This window comes from Martes martes, assembly GCF_963455335.1.
Source record: "Martes martes genome assembly, chromosome: X".
In the NCBI taxonomy this organism is placed as follows: domain Eukaryota; kingdom Metazoa; phylum Chordata; class Mammalia; order Carnivora; family Mustelidae; genus Martes; species Martes martes.
In genome coordinates, this window is record NC_137897.1 from 6654235 (window position 1) to 6679587 (window position 25353).

The 25353-nt window shown below is 46.8% G+C and overlaps 1 protein-coding gene across 3 annotated transcripts in view; it reads right to left on the reverse strand.

Annotated features, from left to right (window-relative positions):
• The window catches only part of MID1 (midline 1), a gene marked incomplete at its 5' end in the record, with an annotated part of 104088 nt that extends 103352 nt beyond the window's left edge, over nucleotides 1-736 (reverse strand). For 2 of the 3 annotated variants that reach the window (XM_080795607.1, XM_080795606.1), the window contains one exon: nucleotides 77-736. In XM_080795607.1, the coding sequence (XP_080651733.1) occupies nucleotides 77-736 (660 nt within the window). The remainder of the gene's footprint in view (nucleotides 1-76) is intronic. The other variant, XM_080795608.1, reaches the window with a different exon arrangement.
• Between the last annotated feature and the right edge of the window lie 24617 nt (nucleotides 737-25353).

Sequence of the window (25353 nt, forward strand, 5' to 3'; positions counted from 1 at the left end):
CTAGCAGTGAATACACTTTTTATTTCCATGACATTTGCTGGCAGAAAGGGGTTGGCTTAAGGCGGATCGGACTAACCTTCAATTTGTCATAGCGCTCACTCAAAGCTGCCACCTGATGATCTCGGTGCCGCCCAACCAGTTTACACAAGGCACAGATTAACTGGTCATCGGTCACACAGTACATATTCACCTTCTCATCCTCGTGCTCCAGGCACATCAGCCCCCGGATGTGTGAGTCCGGAATTGGCTCAATCAGACGATGGCCCGTAAAGGGCTTCTTGTTCGGGTGAGTGGCTTTCAGGCACTCATCACAGTAGGACACTTCACAAGTGACACAGGTCTTCACAGCGTCCTGGGCAGGATCCTGGTCACAGAACTGGCAGAGAACTTTCTCGGCGGAGGTCATGGTGTTGGCGTCGAATGCCCGCTCCCGGCGGGTCTCGCTGGGGGAGTTGGGCCCGCTCACGGAGGCTTTCTGGAACCTGTCGATGATGTTCTGCAGGGTGACGTTGCGCTTGAGTCCGTCTAGACCTCGCTGGCTGAGCGTGATGACATGTCGGCAGGTGGGGCACTGGAAGGCGGTGATGGACTCCACGGACTCGTTGGTGGCGCAGTGTGACACCAGGATGCGGTGGGCGCAGCTGAAGCAGAGGCTGTGTGCACAGGGCAGTAGGAGAGGGTCCTCAAAGAGCTCCAGACAAATAGGGCAGGTCAGCTCCGACTCCAGTGTTTCCATCTTCAGGCGAAGCTCTCCTGGGTCATCAGCAAAATCCAAGGAAGCTGATCAGCTATCTGGAAACGGAACGTAAGATTTGATTAGGCGCGAGGGGGTCAGCCATGGGGAGCTGTCAGCTTTTGAATGCATCTCAGAATAATTCCAAACGCGGGTCATGGAAGGGTAAATGTGTGTACATTCCAAATAATTCTCTTTCTATTCGCTGGCGGAGTGAGGCGGGGAGAAACACCCTAAGCCAGCGTACCGACTAACATTTTCTCGAAGTTCCCGTCACCGAAAGCAGCAAAAAGCAAAGCAAAACAAAACAAAAAACCTCTTTTTTTTTTTTTCACACTTTGGTTTGTTGAAAGGTCTCACTCCAGACTGGCAAGTTATTGAAACTGTAATTTCCATAATTTGTATCTAATCACAATAATCTCATTGTGTCACGGCCAAGTTTTACCTTGTGTGGAGAATTAAAATGTAGAAATGTTAATTAACGAACTAGAGTCTTTCATGACTTTGAATTGATGAACTTGCATGTGAATAAGTTTATGCATCTGAAGGACTTTTTACTCTACGATACCACAGCAGGCTTCAGAGAAGTAGAAAGGCGCTTCTTGTGGAAATGGGCATGAAATGTGCATGAAATCCAACGCATGACTTCAGCGGAAATGATAATGCTTAAATAGGGGATGTCAGCTTCCAAAATATATTCTTGCGGAAAAACACAGACTTTCACGGAGATGATTGTGATCGAGGCAGTGTTTTTTGGCATGCCTTCGTTACTCTCCTGAATAATTCTATTGTTTAATCCTGCAGTGGGATGTGGGTGGGCAGAGCGAAGCAGAGAAAAATATCTGCGGGCCTTTTCAGTGGCTGTGGTGAGCCTGGGTACCAATGACTAATAACGATTTAGTTAATTAGGACAAGGATTTTCGTGGCTTCGATATTCATTCGAGAAGTTATTACCCGGGCTCACGGCTGCAGTGTAGGCAGCAGGATAAATAAAGTAGTCACGTTACTCTGGGGAGGCTTGAAAGGGCTGCTGAGGGACCCCGTGCAGCCCTCCTGGCCCCAAGAGTTCCATCAAAGGCTTGTCCCTATAGCCAGCGACAGGCCGGGCCGGCAGGAGGTCCAGCCTCACACCCAGAGCCCTGCTGGCCCCGGGCTCGAGCTCCGCCAGCTTTGAGCTCCCCAGCAGGCTGCCTTCGGGTGGCCCAGCTGCACGCTCCCCGTGCCATGAAGACGGGCTGCTGCTTTTGTGAACCCTTGCCTGCCTTCCCTTCAAAAAGGGCAGGAGTAAAGAATCGCACACAAACCCCGCTTCATTAACGGGGAAGAGGTCTCGCGCTCATTAGCAGGCCTGGGAACCAAGCCTCTTTGAACCTTCTCCCTCTCAAGACCATTAGCCGAGGTCCGAGGAACTGCAGGCATATTAGACGCAGCCCAGGGCCGCCTGTGGGAGAACAGTGCAGCTCAGCCAGGGGAACACCAGGCTCCAATCACTCTCGGGGGTCAGGGGGGCGGGGGGGGTCATGGGCCTGCTTGATGGGAAGGCTTCACATGCACAGCTACCGTTCAGTGATTCCGACAATCGGCCTTTTTGTAGTCACACCCCCATTTATTTACCAAACTCGCGATTTCTAGAACGTGCTGCCCCTTTCTGAAATAGCATCCCTCAGAAATACCATGTGGGGCTTCGGTTAAGCTAACGCTCATCTTGCCGTCAACTGAACGAACGGGAACTGATCATTAAAAGTGTCAAGTGCATGCTGAGTTTGTTAAAAATTAAAGAGCTGCTGGCTTCATAGAAGCCTGGTATCTTAAACAGATCTTCAGCCATTCGCAAATATTAACTGCACGACAGAGAAGAAACAGGCAGCTGAGATTTGAAATATGAAAGCGTGCTCACGTCTTCACAACCCGCAGCGGCAACCGCCGGGCTGCTGTGGCATGAGACCTGCCAGCCCCGCTTGGTCCTCCCCACCCCTTCCACGAGATGGCTTGGATGAAACTGAAAGGGTCTGCCTATTAATCGTTATTCTGGTTAATCGTGGAAAAACAGAATTATCTCTAAACTGAGTTTCTTCTCTCTTCCCATCAAAGGGCAACCGTCGCCCTTTGGGTCTGCTTTGTTCTCAGGTGCACCAAGAACGCCTCCCCATAGATCCCCACACGGGGATGAGCCCTGAAGGTGTCTGGAGAGCTGGGAGGACTGTATTTTTCCGCAGGTGCCGGCATCCCATCCCAGTGTGGTGCAATCACAATTTCTAGAGGTGATTCCCCTGCTGACCCCACTGGAAACGCTGACTTCTGAGTCAAGAGACATTAAGTGAGCTGGCTCGAGAAGTCGGAATCTGGCGCTCTGGCCATCCCGGCTCTATGATCGTGGGCCAGCCAACATCACGCCTCACCTGGGTTATCACAACACCTTTCCGAATGGCTTCCTGCCTTCTGCGCACTCCGGCCCCCACCCGCAATCTTTTCCTCTGAAGCCGGAGATCCTGTTCCAACATGACGGAGCCTGCCTCTTCTCTGCTCTCCCCTCCAGGGGCTTCCCATCTCACTCAGGGAGCAAGTCAGCAGAATAAAACCAGCCCCAGAAAACAGACTCAGACAGTGACCTCATTTCCACCCACGCTAGCCCTTGCTCTGCTCCGGGCACACGGCCTCCTTGTGATGCCTGGAACACGCCAAGCACGACGTCCCATCTCCCCCTCCCAAGGTTTTTGGAATCCATGTGACTCTCTGCCGCAGTGTTCCCTCCTTGTGAACCCACATAAAACCGATTCCCCTGTTACCAAGATGGCCACCTACCCCCCACCATCGCGGCGATCCTTCTCCCCCCACCGCCCCCCTCCCCCGCCTCTCTTTGCCTTCCTCCGTCACTTTGGTCATCCAACATACTCTAGTAGTTTGGCCACGGAGCCATCATCCCTCCCCGCCGCCCCACCAGTAGAAGGTAAGCTCCATAAGAGCAGAGACTTGGCTCGGCTCTTTGAGGGATGTCCCGCCAGTGCCTGGAACAGCGCCCTGCACACAGTGGGACTCCAGCATGGGTTGAATGACTGGGGAAAAGCACAGCCGTCGGGGTTAAAAACCTTAAAGTATACAACACCCCTGCTGTCTGAAAGGATGTCTCAACATGTTGAAGCAGAGGCCAGCCAACTTTTTGTAGAGAGGGCCAGACAGTAACACACAGTAACCACAGCACTGTGGTACGCCAAAGCCGGCACACACGACGCACTGAGGGGAGAGTGTGGCTGGCCAATACAAGCGGATTTCTAAGAACAGGTGGCAAGCTCCATTTGGGGCGAGGATCTTACTTTGCTGACCCATGGGGCAGAAGATAGAGACACGTACAGCCAGACAACAGAGAAGGGAGGCTCCCTCCCAAAGAGATAGGATGAAAATGCTGTTCGGGCAACAAGGGAATGGTGGTGGAGGGAGACGTCGCCAAGCGGGTGCAATTTTCGAACGCTAACGGGAAGTGATAGGCAATGGGATTTCACCCTGACATCAACGGAAATAATGTTGAGTCGAGTGCTCGGGGGCACTTCATGTAAGAATGATTTAATAGCAGCTGCTCAGAACAGGATCGTTTGCTTTTACCACCATAGTGCTTGGCACGGAGCTTTGTGCAAGCGTCGACACTGTAAATGTTGGTTTAATTGTATTAAGTGATGACTAAATGTGGATGCGCCATGACGTTCAGCCAATTTTCAGAATCTTGTGCTCATATGCTGCCAAAAGGGAAGGGGCTCTCGGTTCGATACCTATCGTAGATCTGATTTTTTTTTTCTCCTTTGAGGCGGATCTTGCTGTGGTACAAGTAATTTTTGGTGACATTAGTCAACGATATGTTGCCGGCAAACACGCACGCCATTCCCCAACCCGAGAAGATCAGCATGGTTTGTTTTTTAGCTTTTTTGAAATGAAAATACCATACATTCTTTCACCAAATATTGAAGCCCCTCTAGGTTCTTAGTGCTGGGATAAGTAACGGTAACACTCAGCCCCTGCCTCGGTGATCTTACGGGCAGAGAAAACATAAACAAATTGCTGTGCAACGTAACAAAAGTCACGTGGCAAAGACTGGGGGAGAAGAACATGGAAAGGTTCCCGAAGAAGGCAACACATGAGAAGGATTTTTGAAGATGAACAGGGGTTCACCAAACAGGTACATGTAGCAGGGGGGGGGGCGGTTTGTGGAAAATGTTACTTTTCCTTTTCTTAACTCCCATAACTTAATGTCTAGGCCTCAAAAATAGACAGATTCTTCGCCTTCGCTACAATGGAAGGAAATCACACGTGCATATCATTATCAGGAAATTCTATCGCTCAACATTTTTCTGAATGGGCTGATTGGTCCTCATGGAGAAGAGGACGAGGGTGATCATGGAAACCCCTTGCAACAAACTGGGAATGGGGACAATTTACAGCTCACACCTCTGCCTGCCCATGGTTTATAGTCTAGAACAGGGCATGGAATAGAGTGAAGGGAGAGAGCCGGATGGCTGGGCAGACAGTCAGAGGACGGCACGCAGCTCGGCTATTTATCAGCTGCGTGGCCCTGGGTCAGCGTCCACAAGGATTCCCTCGAGTTCCTTCCAGCACTCAGTCCGAACAATCCGTAAGCGGGACAGTCCTTAGTCGAGGGCTGCACTTGAGCCCCGCCTCCTGGGAGGCACTGGTTGCAAGACATCTTTTCCAGAAACGTTCTTACAAAGACTTCTGCGGAAAACCTGATAATGTCAATGTTTTCATACGTCTGCCTTCCTCCTGTCCCACCCTCTCTCATTCTGGATGTCACTGAAACTGTGCTCTCCTGGTTTTCCTCTCCCTAAGCCCCGCTGACTTCTCCTTCCAGCAAAGCAGAGCCTGGGTGTTTTCTAAGGGTCGGGCCCTCCATCCACAGGCCATCTAAGAGGGTCAAAAGGTACAGATGTCCAGTTGTAAAAGAAAGAAATCCTGGGGATGTAATGGACAGCACGATGGCTGTAGTTAATAATACGTTGGATACAAACAGGGAGTCAGGTTGCACACCTGAAACCAATGTAATGTTATCTGTCAATTATACCTCAATTAAAAAAAAAAAGCCATCCAGGTTGTTCATTTCTCGTACAGCATCTCTGAGAATGACTCCTAGGCTTGTCCCTCCCAGGGCCATCTCCTTCCAGAATCCCAGCTCAGCGCCGATAGCTCTCTGCTTCCTTTACTCTAAGTTCCAAGGGTGCGTCTGATGGGTTTCATCCCCTTCCCTCCCAAACCTGTCCGCCCTACAAGCCTCTGGAGTCTCCTCACGGTGCTGCCGTTCTCCTGCTCACTACGAGTCAGAGACTCGCCTCGTGAAAATGGGGGAGACGAGCGCACCACCCACACGGCCCCGGTGGAATCCCGAGGGCCCTCCCGCGTGGGGATGAGCGGCGAAAGAGCAGGGCCAGGTGCTGAGATGGAGAAAAGACTCGATGACCATCGCTGGCTTTGAAGAGGGAAGGGCCACGAGTCAGGGAATATGAGCCATTTCTAGAAGCTGCAAAAGGCAACAGAGCCTTCCCCAGAGCGTCCCGAAGGAGAGCAGCCCTGCAGGCGCTCTGCCCTCCAGCGCGGTTTAAGCCGTCACGTCCGTGGCCATTTGTCCCGGCGTCCACAGGAGGCCACACACGCTCCCTCCCCCAAATCCAAATCATTAGCCAAGACACGTGAGGGTCAATCCTTCGTTCTTCGAGTGGTTTCCTTCTCTCTGCCTCTAGCTTGATCCAGATCTTCTTTCCCAAGTTCCTAGGCTATTACCAACCCCTGCCACACACACAAACAAAAAACAAGCAACCACCTCGTCATCTGATTTTTTACCTCCGATCTTTTTGTCCCTCAAGTTTCACCTCTGCCGCACGCTTCTGGTACCAGGGTTTCTATCTGTCACTTCTGTTAAAGGCCCACACGGTGAGCAGCTAGCTAGCTCCCTGCTGGCCGGAGTATGAGTCCTGACGGATGCCCTTAGCTCCTGGTCCAAGTATCTCCAGAACCGCTTCTTCAACCGCATTTCCACGCACTCACCTCCCATCCCAGGGACCCAGGGGATGGGACCATTTGCGGCTCCGAGCAGCTGCCTTTGCGCTTCTCCCTAGCACAGATCTTTTTTTTTTTTCCCTCTGTGAGGTTTTTTGGGGTTTTGTTTTTGTTTTGTTTTGTTTTTTTGGCTCCTGTATTACATGTTTATTTTCTTGTTTTTGTTTTCTGTTTTTTTTTAAGCTGACGGCAGAACCTCCTCGAGGCCCGAACCCCGGCCATGGTTGTATTTGGAGATTTCATACTAAACCAACAAGACTTGTTTTAGAAGATGGTTATAAATAGTGTGACATGTCTTAAATGTTTACAGTTAACGTAAAGCTTTGAGCTGAAAACCACAAAGGAGTGGAACTACCATATTTACAAAACAACCAAAATACTCATTTAAAAATACTATTTCCTGGTACACAACAGAGTGATCAGAAAGGAGACCCCAGTTTAAAAGTTCCGGGATTCATCCCCTTCTTTCAGTAGAGCTGGATCGGCTCTGGGACCAATGTAGGCAGGCACGCGCCAGCGCAGACACAAACAAAAACACAAACACGAACCTCATACGGACATAACACTCATCCTCTAAATTTGAGGCCGATGGTAAACGGGTGGCCAGAGCCAAATGACCACCTACTCCTTGAAATCCCCCATGATGAATCTGGATGCCAGAGGCTTGTGCCTTTTGGGGTTAGGAAAAATTAATCAAGAGAGAGATGGACAGCCGGCGGTGAGAGCTGCAGGCATGATTGGACCTTGGCACCCAGGTGAAGGCTAAGGTGAACCAGCTGCCTGGGCAGATGGTCTCTTGCCCCCTCTGAGCTCCAGGTATCATCACCTCGAGGTAGCTCTCATCCCAGCAGGAGGACTTACCTGGAGGGAGAAGGAAGGGCTTTCTTTTGTCCAAAGTGCGGGATCTTGGGGGAAACGGACTAAAGGAGACAGTGCCCTATAGAAGAGGCGGACACCAGGACTTAGTGGAGATACAAGGTTTGGGCCTGAGAAGGGAGATGGCGAACTCAGGCTGGATGTCCTTATGGATTAGCGTTCTCAGCCAGCAAGATGGATGTGAAGAGGGTTCGTGGCTGCTGGATTCATCTTTTCTGCCCCCTCCTCTGAAGTCAGAGGCAAAACCATCATCCGGGCAAACCCATGCAAAAAACCCATTCAATCCCCTGCCTGTGCTGTCACAACCCTTGCCATCATCCTACTTGCTAGCTCATGTTAGAATTTCACAACTTTATTCCGTGTAATCTCCCCTGACTTCTGCTATGACACCGAGAAGATAACCTGTACCTTGAAGCCCTGGGAAGATGACACACATTGCAAGGTTTAACCCGTGGCCAAAGTCAGCGAGCGGGTCCAGGTCAAAATCCCAAGAGTATGTAAGTTTCACCCACACATGCAAGCGATCAAGAATCAGGAGTCTCCAGACCTAGTGCAGTCTCTGAGTTCCATCAGCCACTAGAATAAGGAGATCCCTGACTGTCAGCATGTCATCCAGGAGTTTCTTAATTCCAAATTTCCCTCAGTGGAGTTTTGACATTTTAATCATAAGGCAAGCCCATCTCTCGGTGCTTCCCTGCAGCTACGGTACGTCACATCTGCAGACTCCACGAACAATGATCACTTTTCTGATTCAGAGTGCTTGAAAACGAAGACGCATTCCAGCCACCAATAATTTTACTTTCAGTCCCTCACTCTGGATGGCTCTGCAAACCTATGAGGGAAATTCAGGAGCCACTAGACCAAGGAATAAACTTGGATACCGACACTGGGTGGCCAGCGGTCAGCTGTTCCTACCAGGTGGCTCGCTGCCACTGCCCGGATGATCCCCAGGGCATTTCCTCCCTCCCCCTTTTTTTAACATATCCTCTGGGGTATGGAAACTAAGCTTGATGTTAAATTTACCAAAACAGTACCGAGACAACAAACACACCACCAAAACCGTACAAGTGTTACACCAGATCACATAAAAATGGTATGGGGGGGGGGCGGGGAGCCACAGACAGAAAGCCCTGGAAAGTGTTGTGACGAATAAGCAGCATCCCAAATTCTATGAATAAATTTTCTTTAAAGAGTCTTACATTTCAGAGCCAAGACCAAGTCAATTTCCTATTCCCTCTCTTCACATGGGTAACGAAGACTTAGCTGGCTTATTGCCATTTGGATTTTGGCTCTGAGATGATCCCTATTACAGAACCACAGGTGGAATTTTTTTTTTTTTAAAGGACCGTGGAATGATGTTTTTATCTTAGATCAGAAGAAACATGGACTTTCAGAGGACTCAAAACTTTGGAACTGTGAACCTCTGGAAATTAACCTCAGCTTGTGAGGCAGAAACAATAGACACTGGGTGCTATACTCGAGACAGAGTCACCACAAAGAGAGTATTTTAAATAACACAGTACAAGCACTCAAGGTCTGCATATTTGGTCACGGGTTAGTATTTAGCTTTGAGTTATAAAAACCACAGAAGAAACACCTTCCCCAAATGCCGCTTTACTGATCAGCACCCTGGCTGATCTGAGACACAGGTGAGTCAGCAAATACACAGTGAAACAGGGCCACAGATGCAACACAGAGGGGAGAGGGAGAGCCCACTGAATTTAGTGGCACTCGGAGAGAGTGGAAATTGACTGCCACCACAGAGGCTACTTCCGACAGCAAAGTATGGCAGAGGGGAGTCAAAATGCAGAGCGGCTCTCAAAGCAACGGGACAAATAACACACTAGCAGGAACAAGCGCAAAAGTGATCGGCAACTTTCTACAGGCAACGCTTCTGAAATAGTGCCGTGGCCAACCTCCGACTGTCAGAGCACTCAAATCCGTTCCCTTAATCAGTAACGGATGACTAAGAATTTCTGCCAACCGAATTTTAAGGGACCAGAGGGACTGTCTGGGGAGAAAACCACCACCGCCGCCACCACCACCACAACAGAACTTGACAAGCAGATAAGCACGGAGGCACCAGCCTCAAGTTCTAAAGTAACTAATGAACACAATAGATGTTTTTAATAACTTGCCACTTCCTCTTTATTTTGAGGAGTGCTGGAAGTTAAAATGTTTCACTTAATGGCAAAAGTGAGAAGCAGGGAAGATTTTTAATTTCACCAAACCCCACCTGGTGGAATTCATGCAAATTGAATTAAGCCGTTTGCAAAACCTCCTCTGTACTTCCACATCTGTCCATAACGTGCTCGGTTTTTTAGTAATTGGATCTCTAGGATAGTCTTTAAAATAATCACATACTCTCTTGACCATGCAACCTGATTAATAAGGAATGAACATTCCTGAAAAGAATCACTTGGAAGCACAGCAGATGTCTTTGGGGATATGAAGGCTTTAATGATAAAAATTAAGGAGAAATGGGAGCTAGGTCACACTGTCTGGTTATTTTAATTGAAACCCAGTCTTCCAAATTTACTTAACAGAATGCTTAAATACACCTTCTGGAGTTCATTTATACATGCAGACGAGGAAAAAAAAAAAGGCACCAGTGACAATGCAAAAAAGCAATCCTGATTTCTCCAGGACCAACTGGCCCGAGTGCACTCTGCCTTCACAGTACAGACACCCACTCGACAGTCTCACGAATGCAATCGGTCCCACTGAAAGACTAATAAATAGGTTAAGAACAGGAAACAGCATACTTGTCCTTACTAGTTCCCTTAGCATCTCTCCAGATTCTTACAGAGATCGTCTCGGATACCCACCAATGGACTGCACCCTAGTTCTTGTTGAAGAAACATCGCCGTAAGCAGAGGATGGGGACCCACGAAATGACAGACAGGCCACGGAGACCAGATGGCGGGTGGCAGGCAGTGCCGGAGCGGTCCTGTGTGTCTGCGAGAGCGTCAACAGTGAAACACAACAGGAAAATCGACGCGACAATTCCAGGAAGGCTAGCTCCACCTCATCCACCCCGCCAGGCCCGCCGAGTTGAAGAATCAAAACTCCCTCTTGCTTTCCAACTGCCTTTTCCAGAGAGCCCGGCAGGGCTTCCCGGGGCCCTCGCCCACTCAACGTTCGAGTCAAGCCAAATGAAAAGGCAGCCCGGGGCAGATTAATACCCACTGCCTGGTCCCAAACCAAAAAGAAGATGACTTGGCACTGAGATCTGTACCCTCCTTGCTCACGGGGACCAGCAGCGGGTCAGTGCCCCGCAGCTGAGTGCTGGGTGCCAGGTTTCCATGCCGCCAACGGGAGAGTCCTGTCCAGTTCCCGGGGTCAGCAACGGGCACCCGCCTCCCTTGCATTTCGGTCCTTTTGGCGGCCTCCAAAGCACACGATCACATTATGCTCTAGATGCCAGGTTGTTGGTGTGGTTTTTTTTTCTTTTAAATAATATACTGATTATTTTGTGTCGATCTTCTGGATTAAAATACAATACCTGGAAGGAGTTTTTTTAAAACATTACATCAAGAAGAACGATCTCACGTACAGACACAATAAAGTGGTTGTTTTTTTCTTCCCAAAATAGAGATCTAAATTGCAATCTATCATCCTGATAAACAAAGGAAAATAGATGTGTATGAAATACATACATATGCCTCTACACACAGAAGCGGTACATATACACACATACGTATATGTGTATATTATGCATGCATATAACATATCATATAGACATATGTCTATGTATGTGTATGATGCCCACACATATACCTAAGAGCAAATCTGTGATGGGTGTCCCAGATTTCAGTTTCCAGAATGGCAGAGAAAGAGTGAATTGAGAATGGAAAGTAATCTTTTAAACACTGACTGTCTAAAGGAAGAGGAAGTAGTCTTCCCAAAAGGAAAAAAAAAAATCCTACCCTGTAGTTCTCTCAAGGATGTTGCTTATCACCATGCAAGACAAGAAAGTGCAACTAAAGGAAATTGTCAGGAAAGTGTAAAAAAACCAAATCAAACCAAAACAAAAAAACAGGCTGATTGCAAACCTGCACAATTCACGCGCAAACCCAGACAGCCGGCCCCCACCAAAGGTGTGTAAGAGCTTCTTGCTAAAGCGGGAGCAGGAGGCAAAGACCGCCTCCTCCTCGTTGCCTGGCGGGAACGTCGCGACTCCCACTGTCATACCATTGCAACACCTCACGGTAAACCAAAGCGTGCTTCACATGTTTGGACATAAAAATACAAACATATACTCTCTTGCCTTAATCATAAGTTCATTTGTCTGCTAACAATAAACAAAGGGATTACTCAATTTCACATACAGATGACTTCCCAAAGAAGTCCTCACTGAACACAGAAAAGACACGCGTACATCAAATAGAATTTGAAAAAACTTTTTCCATCATGAGATGTGAAAGCATTGCTTTCTTAAAACAACATTAAAATTGTCAAAATTTCTGCGGGGCTTGGCTAACTTGTCCGTGTTCTGGCGCTGTGGGGGGAAATTAGCATGAATGTCTAGATTTGAAACACCAGTAAACAAACATGTACTTCACCCCTCGAAAACAAAAGAGAAGGATAAACAACAACCACCTTTATAAATCTTCCCTAGAGCCTAATCTGACAATCTGTACAGGAGATTTCCCACCATCAGAGGGTCTAAGACATTTCATGTCTTTTACCGTTGATGCAAAGAAAAAAAAATCCAGCATGAAAAGCAAATGGGACCTATTTTATATTCAATTGAAAATGACTGATGTTTCCCCGGTCTATGCTGTACCAAGTGTCGGGCAAGTATTTGGTGCTGAAGGCGGTGATTGCAGATGCGAAACAGGAGGAAGAGAGCAGGTACTTGTGACACCCAGTCTTCTACAAAAGTCGAAATCGCCTTTCCTGGAGAGCGGACCGCCACTGTGATGCTGGTGGAAATGGAAGCCACCTCTGATTCTGTACCCATTCATGGAACCACTCCATGTCGGGACGCCTGGGGGGCTCAGATGGTTAAGCATCTGCCTTCGGCTCAGGCCATGATCCCAGGGTCCTGGGATCGAGTCCCGCATCGGGCTCCCTGCTCGGCGGAGAGTCTGTTTCTCCCTCTCCCTCTGCCTCTCTCTCTGCTTGTGCTCTCTCTCTCTCTCAAATGAATAAATAAAATATCTAAAACAGTGTTTTTAAAGAACTACTCTATATCTATATAAAATCCTATGTATGTCCACAGTGGAACTGACTTCCGTAGTCCTACATAAATATGCACGCGTATATGTGCACACACCTCCACACACACGCATCCGTATACAAAAGCACCTTTGCAAAATGACTTGGGACACCTGACGGAATTCACTGTTCACAAACCCCTCAGTTACAGCATCCCTCCTGCATAAGAGAAGCGTCCCTTCCTCTGCACAAAAGTGGAAACCTGTACATAACTAAGATATTAACACCCCCCCCCCAAATGCCTACTCATATCTGAAAAGGGTTACCTGGAAAACAGCAAAATGACATAAGAGGTCTAGTGTCAGAAGGGCAGACCGGTTCGGCTGGATTGTTGCAAGATTCCACCTGGAAAAACGCCTGCCAACTGGGAAAACTTTTTCTTACTTCATTCATACCGTGCCCCTCTAGGAGGCCGAGAAGGTGCACACTTTCTCCTTCCCACTTATCCACCAGGACAAAAATGCACGGATAAAAGCTGCTGATGGGTGGCCAGTATGGCTTTGCCGCCATTGTTCTCTGAGCACTGAAGGGCTGACGTTCAACGGCGCAACGGCACGCACAGCTACTCCGGTCCCATGACTCACCCAAGTAATGACAATGTCACATAGTGGCTGATTCCTATTGTATGGACCGATTGGGAAATTCTCGCAAATATGATGGCCCCTTTCCTCAAAGGAAATTGCTTTCTCTCTCAGCTTCAAAGTTGGCCACACACAAAACCTCATGCTCACAATGCCCTGAAGCTACATTACGATCTTAAAAAAATACAGAAAAGTAAGCTTTATTCACAACTCTTGGTTAACTATTATGAAGAACTTGCTCTAAACGCGTCCCGTGATCACTGAAGCCCCGCAGTCGGGGGATGAAGGCTTTTTTTTTTTTTCTTTCTTTGAAGGCGACAGAAAGAGGAGTGACTCTTTTGTTCTGAATTGTTATTGTAAAGCACCACATGAGAGAAAGGGAACACGGGAACATGGCAATGAAAAGGACAACAGGGCTGACAAACGAAAACAGGATATTGAGAACGGCTTTGGAACTGTGTGTCCTTGCAGAACAAAGGCAGGAGGCTTCTTGGGAGAAATCTGAGCAAAAACTGTTTTGAGAAGATTCAAATGCTAATGGATGAATGAGAAGAAATCTTAAAGTCTGGGGCAGTAAAATTAGGCTATCATTAAAACACACACACACACACACATACGCGCGCCAAGTATAAAATTAAAACCGCTCTCAAATCACATTAAATCACTCACTTTTCAACCCATGATCCACTTTTTGACATTTCTGGATCTGGTTTTGACCCATCTGAAATAAGATACTGTTTTTTGTTAAGTAACTCAGCTAACTTAGTGGACGTTTAGAAGGAAAAGGAATTTTTTTACAGAAAGAAAAAAACATCTCTCCCCATTCAGAGCCTACTCTGACACTTGAAATATAACCTTTAAAGAGAGCTTTCAGGAACCCCCAGGGAAGCTATGAAATGGGTTCTTTGTTGAGAAACAATCATCTCCACCAAGTAACTCACAGGAACGTAACAGATCGGTTTGGTCAAGGCCCCTCTTAGCACGTAGTAGTTTTCTTCTAACGCAAATTCTACTGAGCTGCTAGTAGGGCAACACATCTGGTGAGATCATCAGAGTTCATATGGTTTATTGGACTCACCACATTATGAGGTATAATGATCATTACTGCAGCCTCTAAACTAAAGGGTTCAAAGAAACTATCCTGTCCTGCACTGCCTCCAAAATGGCTCGCCCTTTCCTCTTCTCTGTTCTCCCGCTGCCTGCTACCTTGTCTTTCCCCATCCTCTCCTTTTATTGAAAGAGGAAGGGGAAATTCGTGGGCTTTCCTCTTTCACACAATGCATCTCATCTGGCTTTCTCTATGATACGCTGGCAGAAAAGATGGGGTTAAGCCCTGAGTTCTGTTGGCCCAACTACCCTTGGTCTAGTTTTGGGGTGAGACCATCAGGGTGGTGTCGTGCAAAGAAACACGTACCTTGAAACCAGATAAACCCGAGTTCAAACCCCCGGCTCTGCCATTTCCTAACAAAGGAGGAGAGAAGCCAGCTACTCGACATATCTTCTACTCACAGATTCTCTTCCTATCTTCTACAGTTTCCTTATCTGTAAAATGCGACAACGAGAGCAATCTCGAAGGGTCTTCCGAGGGTTAAGTGAGGCAGTTTTAAGAGCGCTAGCAAAATTGTAGCTCCCACACCCTTGTTCCCCTCTTGTCCCGAATCTCCTCTTCCCACTCTTCTTTGAGTACATTAATGATCTGTATTTTTTTAACTTTTTTTTTAAAGATTTTATTTATTTATTTGACAGAGAGAGAGAGAGATCACAAGTAGGCAGAGAGGCAGGCAGAGAGAGTGGGAAGCAGGCTCCCTGCTGAGCAGAGAGCCCAATGCAGGGCTCGATCCCAGGACCCTGAGATCATGACCTGAACCGAAGGCAGAGGCTTTAACCCACTGAGCCACCCAGGCGCCCCAATGATCTGTATTTTTTGTTGGAAACTTCTTCAACCCACTTTTGGAAATGGGGAGGACAGCAATCCATGTATTTTTTACTAACATGCACGGAATGTCTTCGTGATGAAACAGTATATGACTAATAAGCCAGCATTTCTATTGTTAATGTCAATTTATTTTTAAATAACTGTCTTCATGTAGGCAATCTGCTGTATTTCCCAACCATCAACATGCCGTGCTTCATTATCCCTGGGTCTCCAACCACGACCTAGATAGAGTCCTCGGTTCTCTGCTCCTTACCAAAGAGCTCCCTGTCCCAGACGAATCGTCTGCCAGAATTTTTGATTTTGCAGGAAATCAGAGACCCTGGCATGGGTGGTACCTGTGAGACTATCAAGAACAGTGAAGGGTTTCAGATTTTTCCTACTTGCGAGCTAATCAGTTAGCCTACCAGTTTCATGGATTTGGGCAGAAGACAAGAGGCCCGTGAGGCAGAGACAAAGGACGTTGTTGGTCGGAGCGCAGCAGGCCTGGTGCGTTTCGTGTTCACGTCAGTTCTCCTTGTCCCCCAAGTCCACAGAGTGCCCCAGTGTGCACTGCATTCACAGGGGATTTACAACACAGCTGAGAAACCCAAGCTTAGGAAACCCGATCTTTTACTGTGGATGCACGCAAACCTGCCTGACATTTGCCCTTGCCGTTATCTTTATTATAACGGGCAGCAAACAAACCTGCTTTCTACCCTGGAGGGAGATAGCCTATCTCGATCTTCCAAGTGGTTTGCTATACAAATACATATCTTGGAAGATACAGTCTGGAACAAAAGCCATCAGCACCTCAGCTCACAAGAGGTACAGAAACGTGAGAGGTCCCTGGAGAATTATTTCCCAACAGACACAGCTCCTGTCCCCTCCTGGAGAGCCGGCACGAGAAATCAGATCACCACTGGGCTTCCCAGTAGTTAGGGCAGAGGCAGTTGACTTGACACTAAATGACCGTTGAGCCATCCATGGAAGAAGACCAGAGGTAAAAGCCCACGAGAAAGTGCCCCACGGTCCTCATCCCCACCATCCTGTAGTATCAGGTGATGGACCCGGGAAACCAGCAGACAGCAGGCAGAACCCACAGGTTCTGCCCAAGTAAACAGAGCCCTTAGTAACTTCCTCATTCGTCCCGGATCAGCCTTCACCCGTAACTAAAATTCATTTTAAGAGTTTGGAAGTATAAGCTAGTTTTGTTAATTCTATGATATTATGTATGTACCTTAAGGTGACTTTCTTTAGCTCAGCTTTTTTTTTTTTCAATTTTAGAACTACTTTTGGAGTAAAGCCAGAATGTCATTTCGCCGAATATTCATTCATTCAACGAGTCTTTTTGAGGTCTTGCTGTGTGCCAGGCACTGTTCTGGGCACTGGGAATGCATGGGTGACTCTGAGAACCAAGGTCTGCCCTGGGAGGGCTTACCTTTCCATGAGGGAAACAGAAAATGCACCAGGAAGTGGGTGAGAAAACACCATCATTTCCAAGAACCAGACATAAAATGAAAGAAACAAAAGGAAAGCCATGATAGAGGATGGATGGGTGAGATCTACTTCAGCTCCAAAGACATTTCTACTCATACCTGGGCAGGCTTTCTTGCTATTTTGGCTTTGTTCCTCTGCCAATAAACAAGCAAACAACGTCTTAATTTCAGCTTAAAACTTTCCAGCATTTGGGCACAGAGTTTCGATTATTCCTCAAATTGTTAAATGGTCAGTGACAGATTTCCTTAAGGGATGATTTCTTTTTCAAGGACAGTTAAAATCCAACATTTACCATTTCTTACACAAAAAGACAAAGCGGTAAGTTATCGGAAAACAGCGACCTCTTTATTTATCTTAGCAATCAAGTTTGGGAGAAAAGCCATGATCACATGGTGGACCAAAAAAACAGGAACTATGGTACTTAGAATTCCCCGCATGTCTGAGTGTTTGATGGCAGGATATTAGCCCAAAGTTGAAAGCAACCATGGACATGCAGTTAAGGGTACAGGAAGGGTGTGAAGGAAATTAATAGACATTTCAAGAATCACTGGTCTTGCTTTGGCCTCTCTAGAAGAAATTTCAGGAAGGGAAAGTGGTGGGTTAACAGCGTGGGGTTTCACGAACAGGTACAGTCAGGGCTGCACGCCTGGAGGGTCAAAGAAGAAGGGAAACTAGGAAAGCCCACAGCCTGGGAGCTCCGCTGAGGTCTCACTGACAATGACAATAACAAAAGGTATCTCAAAAGAAAGAAATTCTCCAGCGAGGTAAAATGGCTTGATTTCTAGAGCCCATCTCTTCAAGGGGCTGGAAGGGAGAGACACCCCGGCAGGAATCGGCAGGAATCATGGGAGTAACGAGGGGCCACTGTAGCTCAGCAGAGGCTGAGGGATGGGTCTGGGAAGTCTTGGTGGCGGGTGTCAGCCACCCCACAGTGAAACCAGTAAGCAGGTTTAGGAAAGGACAGAGGGGCAGGCAGAGTGGGGGTTATGACACGAGAAGCTCTCGGAGAGCGAGTTAATCCCTGCCCAAAGACCATCGGTCTGAAAACCAAGACTGCAAATGTTTCACTGGAGGCTTGACAAATCTGAAGAAAAAAAAAACAGTAAAAAAAAAAAAAATACCTGTAATCGCATGAAAACAAATCCCACAAAGGCTGGGAGGCTTCTGGTATCTTCTTAAAAACACTCTCAAGGCAGGCTAGCCTCTGAGAGATTTCTCTTGCATTACCCAAATGTTTCCCATTGTAACTTGGAGAGAAATTACACGGTAATTGATAAAACCGGAAATCAAGACATTCCCTTGGAATTAATATCAAAGGTACGATCTCGGGGACCCGACGCAAAGATTTTGTTTTTGTCGTGCGGCTCCGTTTCTTATCTGTTTGGTGTTTGGGACTACTTGACCATAAAGGAAAAGAGTTTTATTTTCAGCCAAAGGGCGCGCACCTTATCTTGTACATTTTATCCTCTCCTTGAGTCAAATTATATAAGAAAAAAAAAAAGCTGGCTTTTTGAATATAAGCGAAGGGGGAATTGAAAAGACTCAGTACTTGAGATACAACCTAGGGCATCAAAACTCACTTAGGGAAAAATACCTAGCTTTAAGAACAGTGAGCTGTCAAGGTGGCTGAGCCGCCTCAAAGTGGAGATGTATTTATTTTGATAATGCGTATGGATGTGAATTGGAAAAAGCATCACAATTACGGGAGAAAGCATTTCATTTTTGGGAAAAAAAAACCCCACTTCTTAATGTCTGCTCTCTCATCCTTACGGAGAAGACTGCCGGTCAGCCCTTGTCATGGAGCTCCTTTAGCTGGTCCTAATGGGAATCAACAGACACTTGAGTCAGGCCGCTCTTCCGAACAGTTCTGCCCGTTGTCGGAGTCTATTCTTTCTCTTACAAACTCCTCCAAGCGGCTCGCTCTTGTAAAACGGATGCAAATATTCCGTTCCCCAACGCCATTCATTGTCGCCCTCAGAGTGGGAAATGCCCTTCTCCTGGGGCGCTGGGCAAAGGGGGCAGGACGGCGGCAAGGTGACTTCCCAGAAGGGAGCTTTGTTGTGCCCGAGCCACCAACTGCCAAAACACCCCGGTCCAAACAGGGGCGCTCTGATCGCCCGGCCCGCCCCCGCCTATCAGCATCCAGAAAGCAATTCTTTGCATGGGTGCTTCTTCACCATGATCCTGACTGGCAGCTCCGAGGATTAAACTCAGGTCCTTTATGCACATTAGCCCCCTGGAGTGTTGAACTCCAAAACCTCTATTTTCTGCCGAGTCTACCCGTATCTCACAAAGCCCCAGTTAGCCACTGTGGTACACAGCCTTTCTTCCATCCTGGGTTATCAAAAGAAAACAAAACAAAACACCAGACCCTACAACAATATGATGGACATGGTAATGACGGAGAGTTTGTACGCTGGCAGGCGGATTCCAGGTTCTCTCATGGCTGAGACTGGGAACCCATTTACTTCTTTATCATTCAAACTTCACATTCTCATCAGCAGAGGTTCGCTTACAATGGCCCACGTGATCAGCTGGTTGAATGAACACTGTGTGCTCTCTGTGTGTGTGTGTGTGTGTGTGTGTGTGTGTATCTCCATTAAAAAATGGCTCTCAAAACCGCTTAATGAAAATCGACACCAGTGCCTTCTTAATCAAGCAAAATTTCCTGCTTAGCAACTGCATTAAAAAAAAAAAAATAGACCATCTGGCCTCTCTGGTATTTGAGGGTTTTGCTCCTCACTTCCTGGTTATCTTTAGCAACGCATTATAATTTCACTTATTAAATTTTTTTTACCACGATGAATTTCCTTCTGTGAACTACTTTGAGAAGCAGAGGAGAAAGCATTGTTGTATTTCGAGGAAACTACTCCTCAGTTCCAAATGGCAGGTTTGAAAGGGGAAAAGACTCCTTGAAAGAGGAAGATGGGATGGTCTCACCATTAACTACTCAGATTTCTTTAAACGTAAACACGTCTGCCACCAAGCTCAGTCTCTCTCTCTCTCTCCTTCTCTCTCTTTAAATTCTCGTTGAGAGAGAGACAAAGTAGTAATTTAAATCTAGAAAGAGTCACTTCCGTCCTGCTCATCCAAGATATTTTTGTGCTAAGCGCTCTCCAAAAAATAAGGCAGAAAGTGGAATTCATTCCTCCCTAAGAACGAAGACTATTAATAAAAGTACAATCAAATGTGAATTGATTGCAATTCTCTGAAAATGAGAGAGTTCTGGTTAATTTAATTTTCTGGTTAACTGAACCTCAAATAGAAAACCTTTTTTTTTTCTTTAAATCCTTGTTGAGAACGTCCCTAAAATGCCTGAGCCCCGTTTTACTTGCCTAACTACAAACCACATAGTGGGTTGAATGTAAAGGTTCCTAGGTAATTTCAAATTTTATTGTTTCTTGAGATCATCACTATAAAGATCTTCTTTCTTTTCATCATAAAAAGAGGAGAGCTCAGAGATTGGGTTGACTCTAAGTATCCATGACCACCGATTTTTAAATGAATCCATGATACTGCCTCCTTCCTTGCGTTTCACAATCTCTTGGGAAAGGGTAGTGTAGGAAACTGGTTAACAGAGAGGTCTGACTCTTTGGGCAAAATTCAGGTAAGTTGAAGGTTTGGTATGGTTGTGTGTTAAAAGAAACTGACTTTAAAAATCCCTTGTATACCTGCTGGGTAAAAGTCCATAGTGAATAATTTCAACACAGCGCTTCCCATCGATTTTACTGACACAAATTAAAGACCACGTACATTCCTTTGATGTATCTATTTAAACTCACTAAGAAAGCACTAGAATTTAGGTTTCATGGTAGAATATGATGGCGGCTCAGAATGGGCCCCAAATGTCCTCCTTCCACAATGAGGCCACAACAAGTTCACCCAAGTTCCCACAGAACTTTACACTGTGCCACCAAAGAGCAGGAAGCCTAATGTGAGACTGGAGGGCTCTTACTGTTGGTCAATACTTTGATTCAATAACGGTATTACGGTTTGGTGAAGACTACTGTAGAACGAATTCCTGCCCTGGGTAGGAGATTGGAAAAATGTCAGCTAAGATCATTTCCCATTCTAAATACCACGCCATGTATGTGCAAAGATAAGACTGAGCGTTTTGCTCCATAAGTAGAATCTTTCTAAGTAGAATGTCCCTGTCTCTCTCTCTAACACACACCTCTTTTGGCGGGGGTGGCAAGGGGCGTTACAATGCACTCATCCTCGAAGCAGCACTAGGGCAAAATCTAAAGCCTACTGAAATCTTATTATTTGCCAGGAACTCTGTTAGCTACTGGGCACACAGCAGGATTTTCATAAGGATTTCCATAAAGGATTAAATGAAAGTGAAGGGATCAGCCAGAGTTCACTTATGGACCTAGATGACATGATCTCCTTATAGGTAAATTAAGTTTGCAGCGTCAAGTGTTTCTGGACGGTGACTATTTTGAAAATGACATAGTTGTTACACAGTAAAAATCAGACTTCACCGTAAGGCATAACTATATCTACTTAGGTATTAATCTGATCAACTAATATGTCTTGGGCACAAACGTGGCAAGCATATATTGAGGATACACGTACTGAGCGTATGTTTTAAGCCTCAGAATTTACAACTCAGTCTAGACCTTGCCCGTGATCAGCGGGGTTTTCCTCTTGCTCATTTCATCCTTCTCTCTGTCCTGTCTGTTCTTTTCTCAGTATCTTCAACAGGTTTGCCCCAAAGAAGGATAATGACACACAAAGCATAGACACTTTTATTTTTCCTAGGGACCCCCTCGGGGAACACAGCAGACCTGAAACGTTGGAGAGTTCCGCAGAGACTTTCTAAAGCGGGACACTCAAAAGCAGTGTAAGTGACCCAACGGTGATTTGCCTCTGACCTCCGTCAACCGCGGTGATTTCCAGGTGGGTGGATGGGACATCCTTGGCCAAAGGTCTGGGCAAGTAGCCCCATCCCATCCCGAACGGCCCAAACAGCCTTCTGGCTCATTTGCAGAAGCAGATCGGGAAGTACTACAGATTGTTACCTGCTAGTTCTGGAAGCCGCCCTCCCGTTCAAGCCCGAAATAGCTTCCCCAGAAAAGGGCCAACGGGGCGCCTGCTGCACGACTCGGTTAATTCTCAGGCCCTGAGCGACAGCGCGCTACCCTGACTCTTCACTGCACCAAACACAACGTGCCTATCAAAGCAATTGCTGACTTAATGGAAACAACACTCACTTGGGGGGAAGTTGGGGGCCTTGGAGGCAAGACTAAAGCTTGCATTAACACACCTAACACCCAGATGTCGGACGTGTAATGCAACTTACAGAAGGCTTCCTTGGAGTTTCCTTTTTTTTTTTTTTTTTAAAGATTTTATGGTCTCGTGTTGTCCATCCCGTGGCTGAGTGGCTGAGGCTCAGAGCTGGAGCTTCTGGCCGGGGCCGCGCAGCCGGCACAAAGCAGAGCCCGGCTCAGAAGGTGGCTTTTTGTGACTTGTGAGGGTCGCTTTCCTCAGCAACATGGTGCTGTTACAGCACAAGGAAGTGGACAATCCTGATGAATGTAAAGAAAATTTGGACACTGTGGATTCTGACAAGTGCCTCGACTCCTTCTGAACTTTCATTAAAAAGCAAACAAACGGGGGCACCTGGGTGGCTCCGTCAGTTAAGTGTCTGACTTTGGCTCAGGTCATGGTGTCGGGGTTGTGGGATCGAGCCCCACGTCGGGCTGTTTGCTGGCTGTGGAACCTGCTGAAGATTCTCTCTCTCCCTCTCCCTCTGGCCCTCCCTCTGCTCGTGCTCACTCGCTCTCTCTCTCTGTCTCTCTCTGTCTCTCTCTCTCTCTCAAATAAATAATTAAAATCTTTGAAAACAAACAAACAAATAAAAAACCAAACCAATGAACAGTTAAGCTTAGGCATGCGTCTTTACCAGGAAACATTCAGGAATCTCCCAAGCCAAGCACTCCCCTGTCTCCCTTAGAAGGACTGACATCTGGATCATATTGGCAAGTGGGTGCTTTAAACACGAGAGAAAATTAGGAGAAAAATCTAAGACTGGATTACTTCCATGAGTTCGCTCACCAGTATCTCCCCAAGTACCCTCTTGTTTCTTCTTCTTCTTCTTCTTTTTAATATAACAAGCTTGTCAGCCCTCCTTTTTACTCAGTGAACAATGGGTTGTGACCTCCCAGGTAGCAAGTTCACAGAAGAAACATATCAGTTATAATTAATGTTTACTAGAATAAATGTAAATATTTAAAAACACACAACAGTTCCAGGCACATGTGATTTCCATTTTATTTTATGAAACACTAAAAATCCACTTGTCCACCCCATTAATTATAAGCTGCTCTCGGCCCTGACCTGTATATAATTCCCTCTGACGTAAATTGGAACAAGGTGCTCAGAATGGAAGCAGCCTACACCCCAAACTGGGCTACAAAACGTCAAGGTCCCAAACCTCTCAAAAGTGTAACCTGACATTTTTCTAAGATTAGAGGCAGTCTGTGAATTTCAAAAGAGGGCTTAAAGACTCACCACAGTTAAACCTACAGTAACTCCTGAAATATCCAAAGTCAACAGGACTAAGGGGGCTCTGGGGACACCGAAACCTTGCTAGAAGAGAAGAAACACTCTTTAGTAGGTGGTATTTCTTTGCAGAAAATAATGTACATGTGCTCGACGAGAATTAAGAATGCAACAGTAAACCTTCAGGCCTGAAGCCCCCCAGAGATCGAAAGGAATCATGAATGGACCATGCAACATGTTTCTCCTTTCGCTACACATGAATGATTGAGTTTACACTGCCTATTAATCTTAAATGTTGAAGGCCAAAAAAAAAGAGAGTGCGAGAGAGAGAGAGATGATTGGTTAACTTTTCTAATAGTATTTTTCTTGCCGCAATTATAATATGTGCTCATTTATAACACTCCCTCAAAGCAAAACGCCTGAAGAATCTGACCACTAAGAAGCAGCATTCAGTAGGCTGATCTTTCTAGTCATTTTTCTATCATCTTAGCCACAAAAATGGGATCATACTTCACATTTTGTTTTGCAAGTTGTTATTTTAAATATAATATATTGGGTGATTTTTCATGTTCAAGGACTCTTGTGATTTCTCAGGATTAATCGTAAGTACCTTTCAGTACAACCGAAGTATTCCTGCCAGTCGTGAAATCAAATAGATCATGCGAGCTGCATGTTTAATAGTAAAATGTGCGCTATTTCTTTCTCCACTCACAGCGTGCATTGTCAATGAGGGCAATATTGCCCCCAATGGTGAGATAATTAGTGTTTAGTGGCCAAAAAATCTTACCGTTGGTTATCTACAAGGCAGAAATAGACATAAATATACGGTTCGGTGGTTGTCGTAACATTTCATGTGGGGAGGAGGGGGGCAACTAGGAAACGGGGCTCGGAAAGGCTCCTTGAAGGATCAAGTATGAAAACAGTTCGTGAAACACTGGACTTGTAAACAGTGGCCTTTACATCACGGCGACCCAAAGGATGAGTTTTTCCGTTTTCAGTGTCTCATCCTTGAATGAATCCCAGCCTGTTCCTGAGTTGGGAGAAACCAAGGTTCCAAGAAGCAGATCTACCATGATGATTTTTTTTTTTTTTTTTTTTTTTGGTGATGTGCCCATGGCTGGCATCTGTTGTATCTGCCGAGTTCTTACTGGAGACTCACTGGGGGCTGGCTCAGGAGGCACGTGCTAGGCGAGAAGATGCTCTGAAGACAGAGGAAGGGACCATCTCTGCAAGGCTCTTGCTCCGTGCTGCCCTCTGGCGCCGTCTGGGCCTCCGGGACGCCTCTTCTCAATGACCCGAAGTTGCTCCAAACTGACGGGTCATCGGCCCTCCAGGGTTTCTTGGCACCACCATACAGGAGGGGGTCACAGAGAGAAAAGAAGGCCCGAAGTCACAGATTTCCTTGCAGGAAGAAGCAAGGGGTGGGAGTCCGGAAAAGCCGGGGCGCTTCTCCTTTGCCCTTCAACCCTGGGGGAGAGCGGACCACCTGTCCACAAAGCTGTTGTCTTCCCAGGCAACGTGACTCACAAAGGAGCAAGGGAGCAGCTGGCTATCTTCATCATTTTCCGTGATAGGCAGAATTTCGAAAAGGGGAGCCCGAAGATGTCTGCCCTAATTCCCGGGACCCACGGACATGAGTGCTCGCACGCCCGACTGCACTGAGACACAGCACGGGTGACGGCGGGGTGGGGAGATGACCCAGATGGGTTGACCTGAGCACACGGGCCCTTGAAAGAGAAAGCTGTTTCCACCTGATGGCGGTAGAGGAATTTAGAGACATCACGTGTGTGCAAAAGACTCAGTGTGCTGTTTGTACTCTGGGGGTGGAGATGGCCACGTAAGAAGGAATACGGGTGACCACCAGGAGGACAGAAGGGACTCGGCTGACAGCTATCAAGGAAATGGGGAGTTCAGTCCCCAAACCGCAGGAAAAGGAATCTGCCAACAACAGGTGTGAGCTCGGCAGC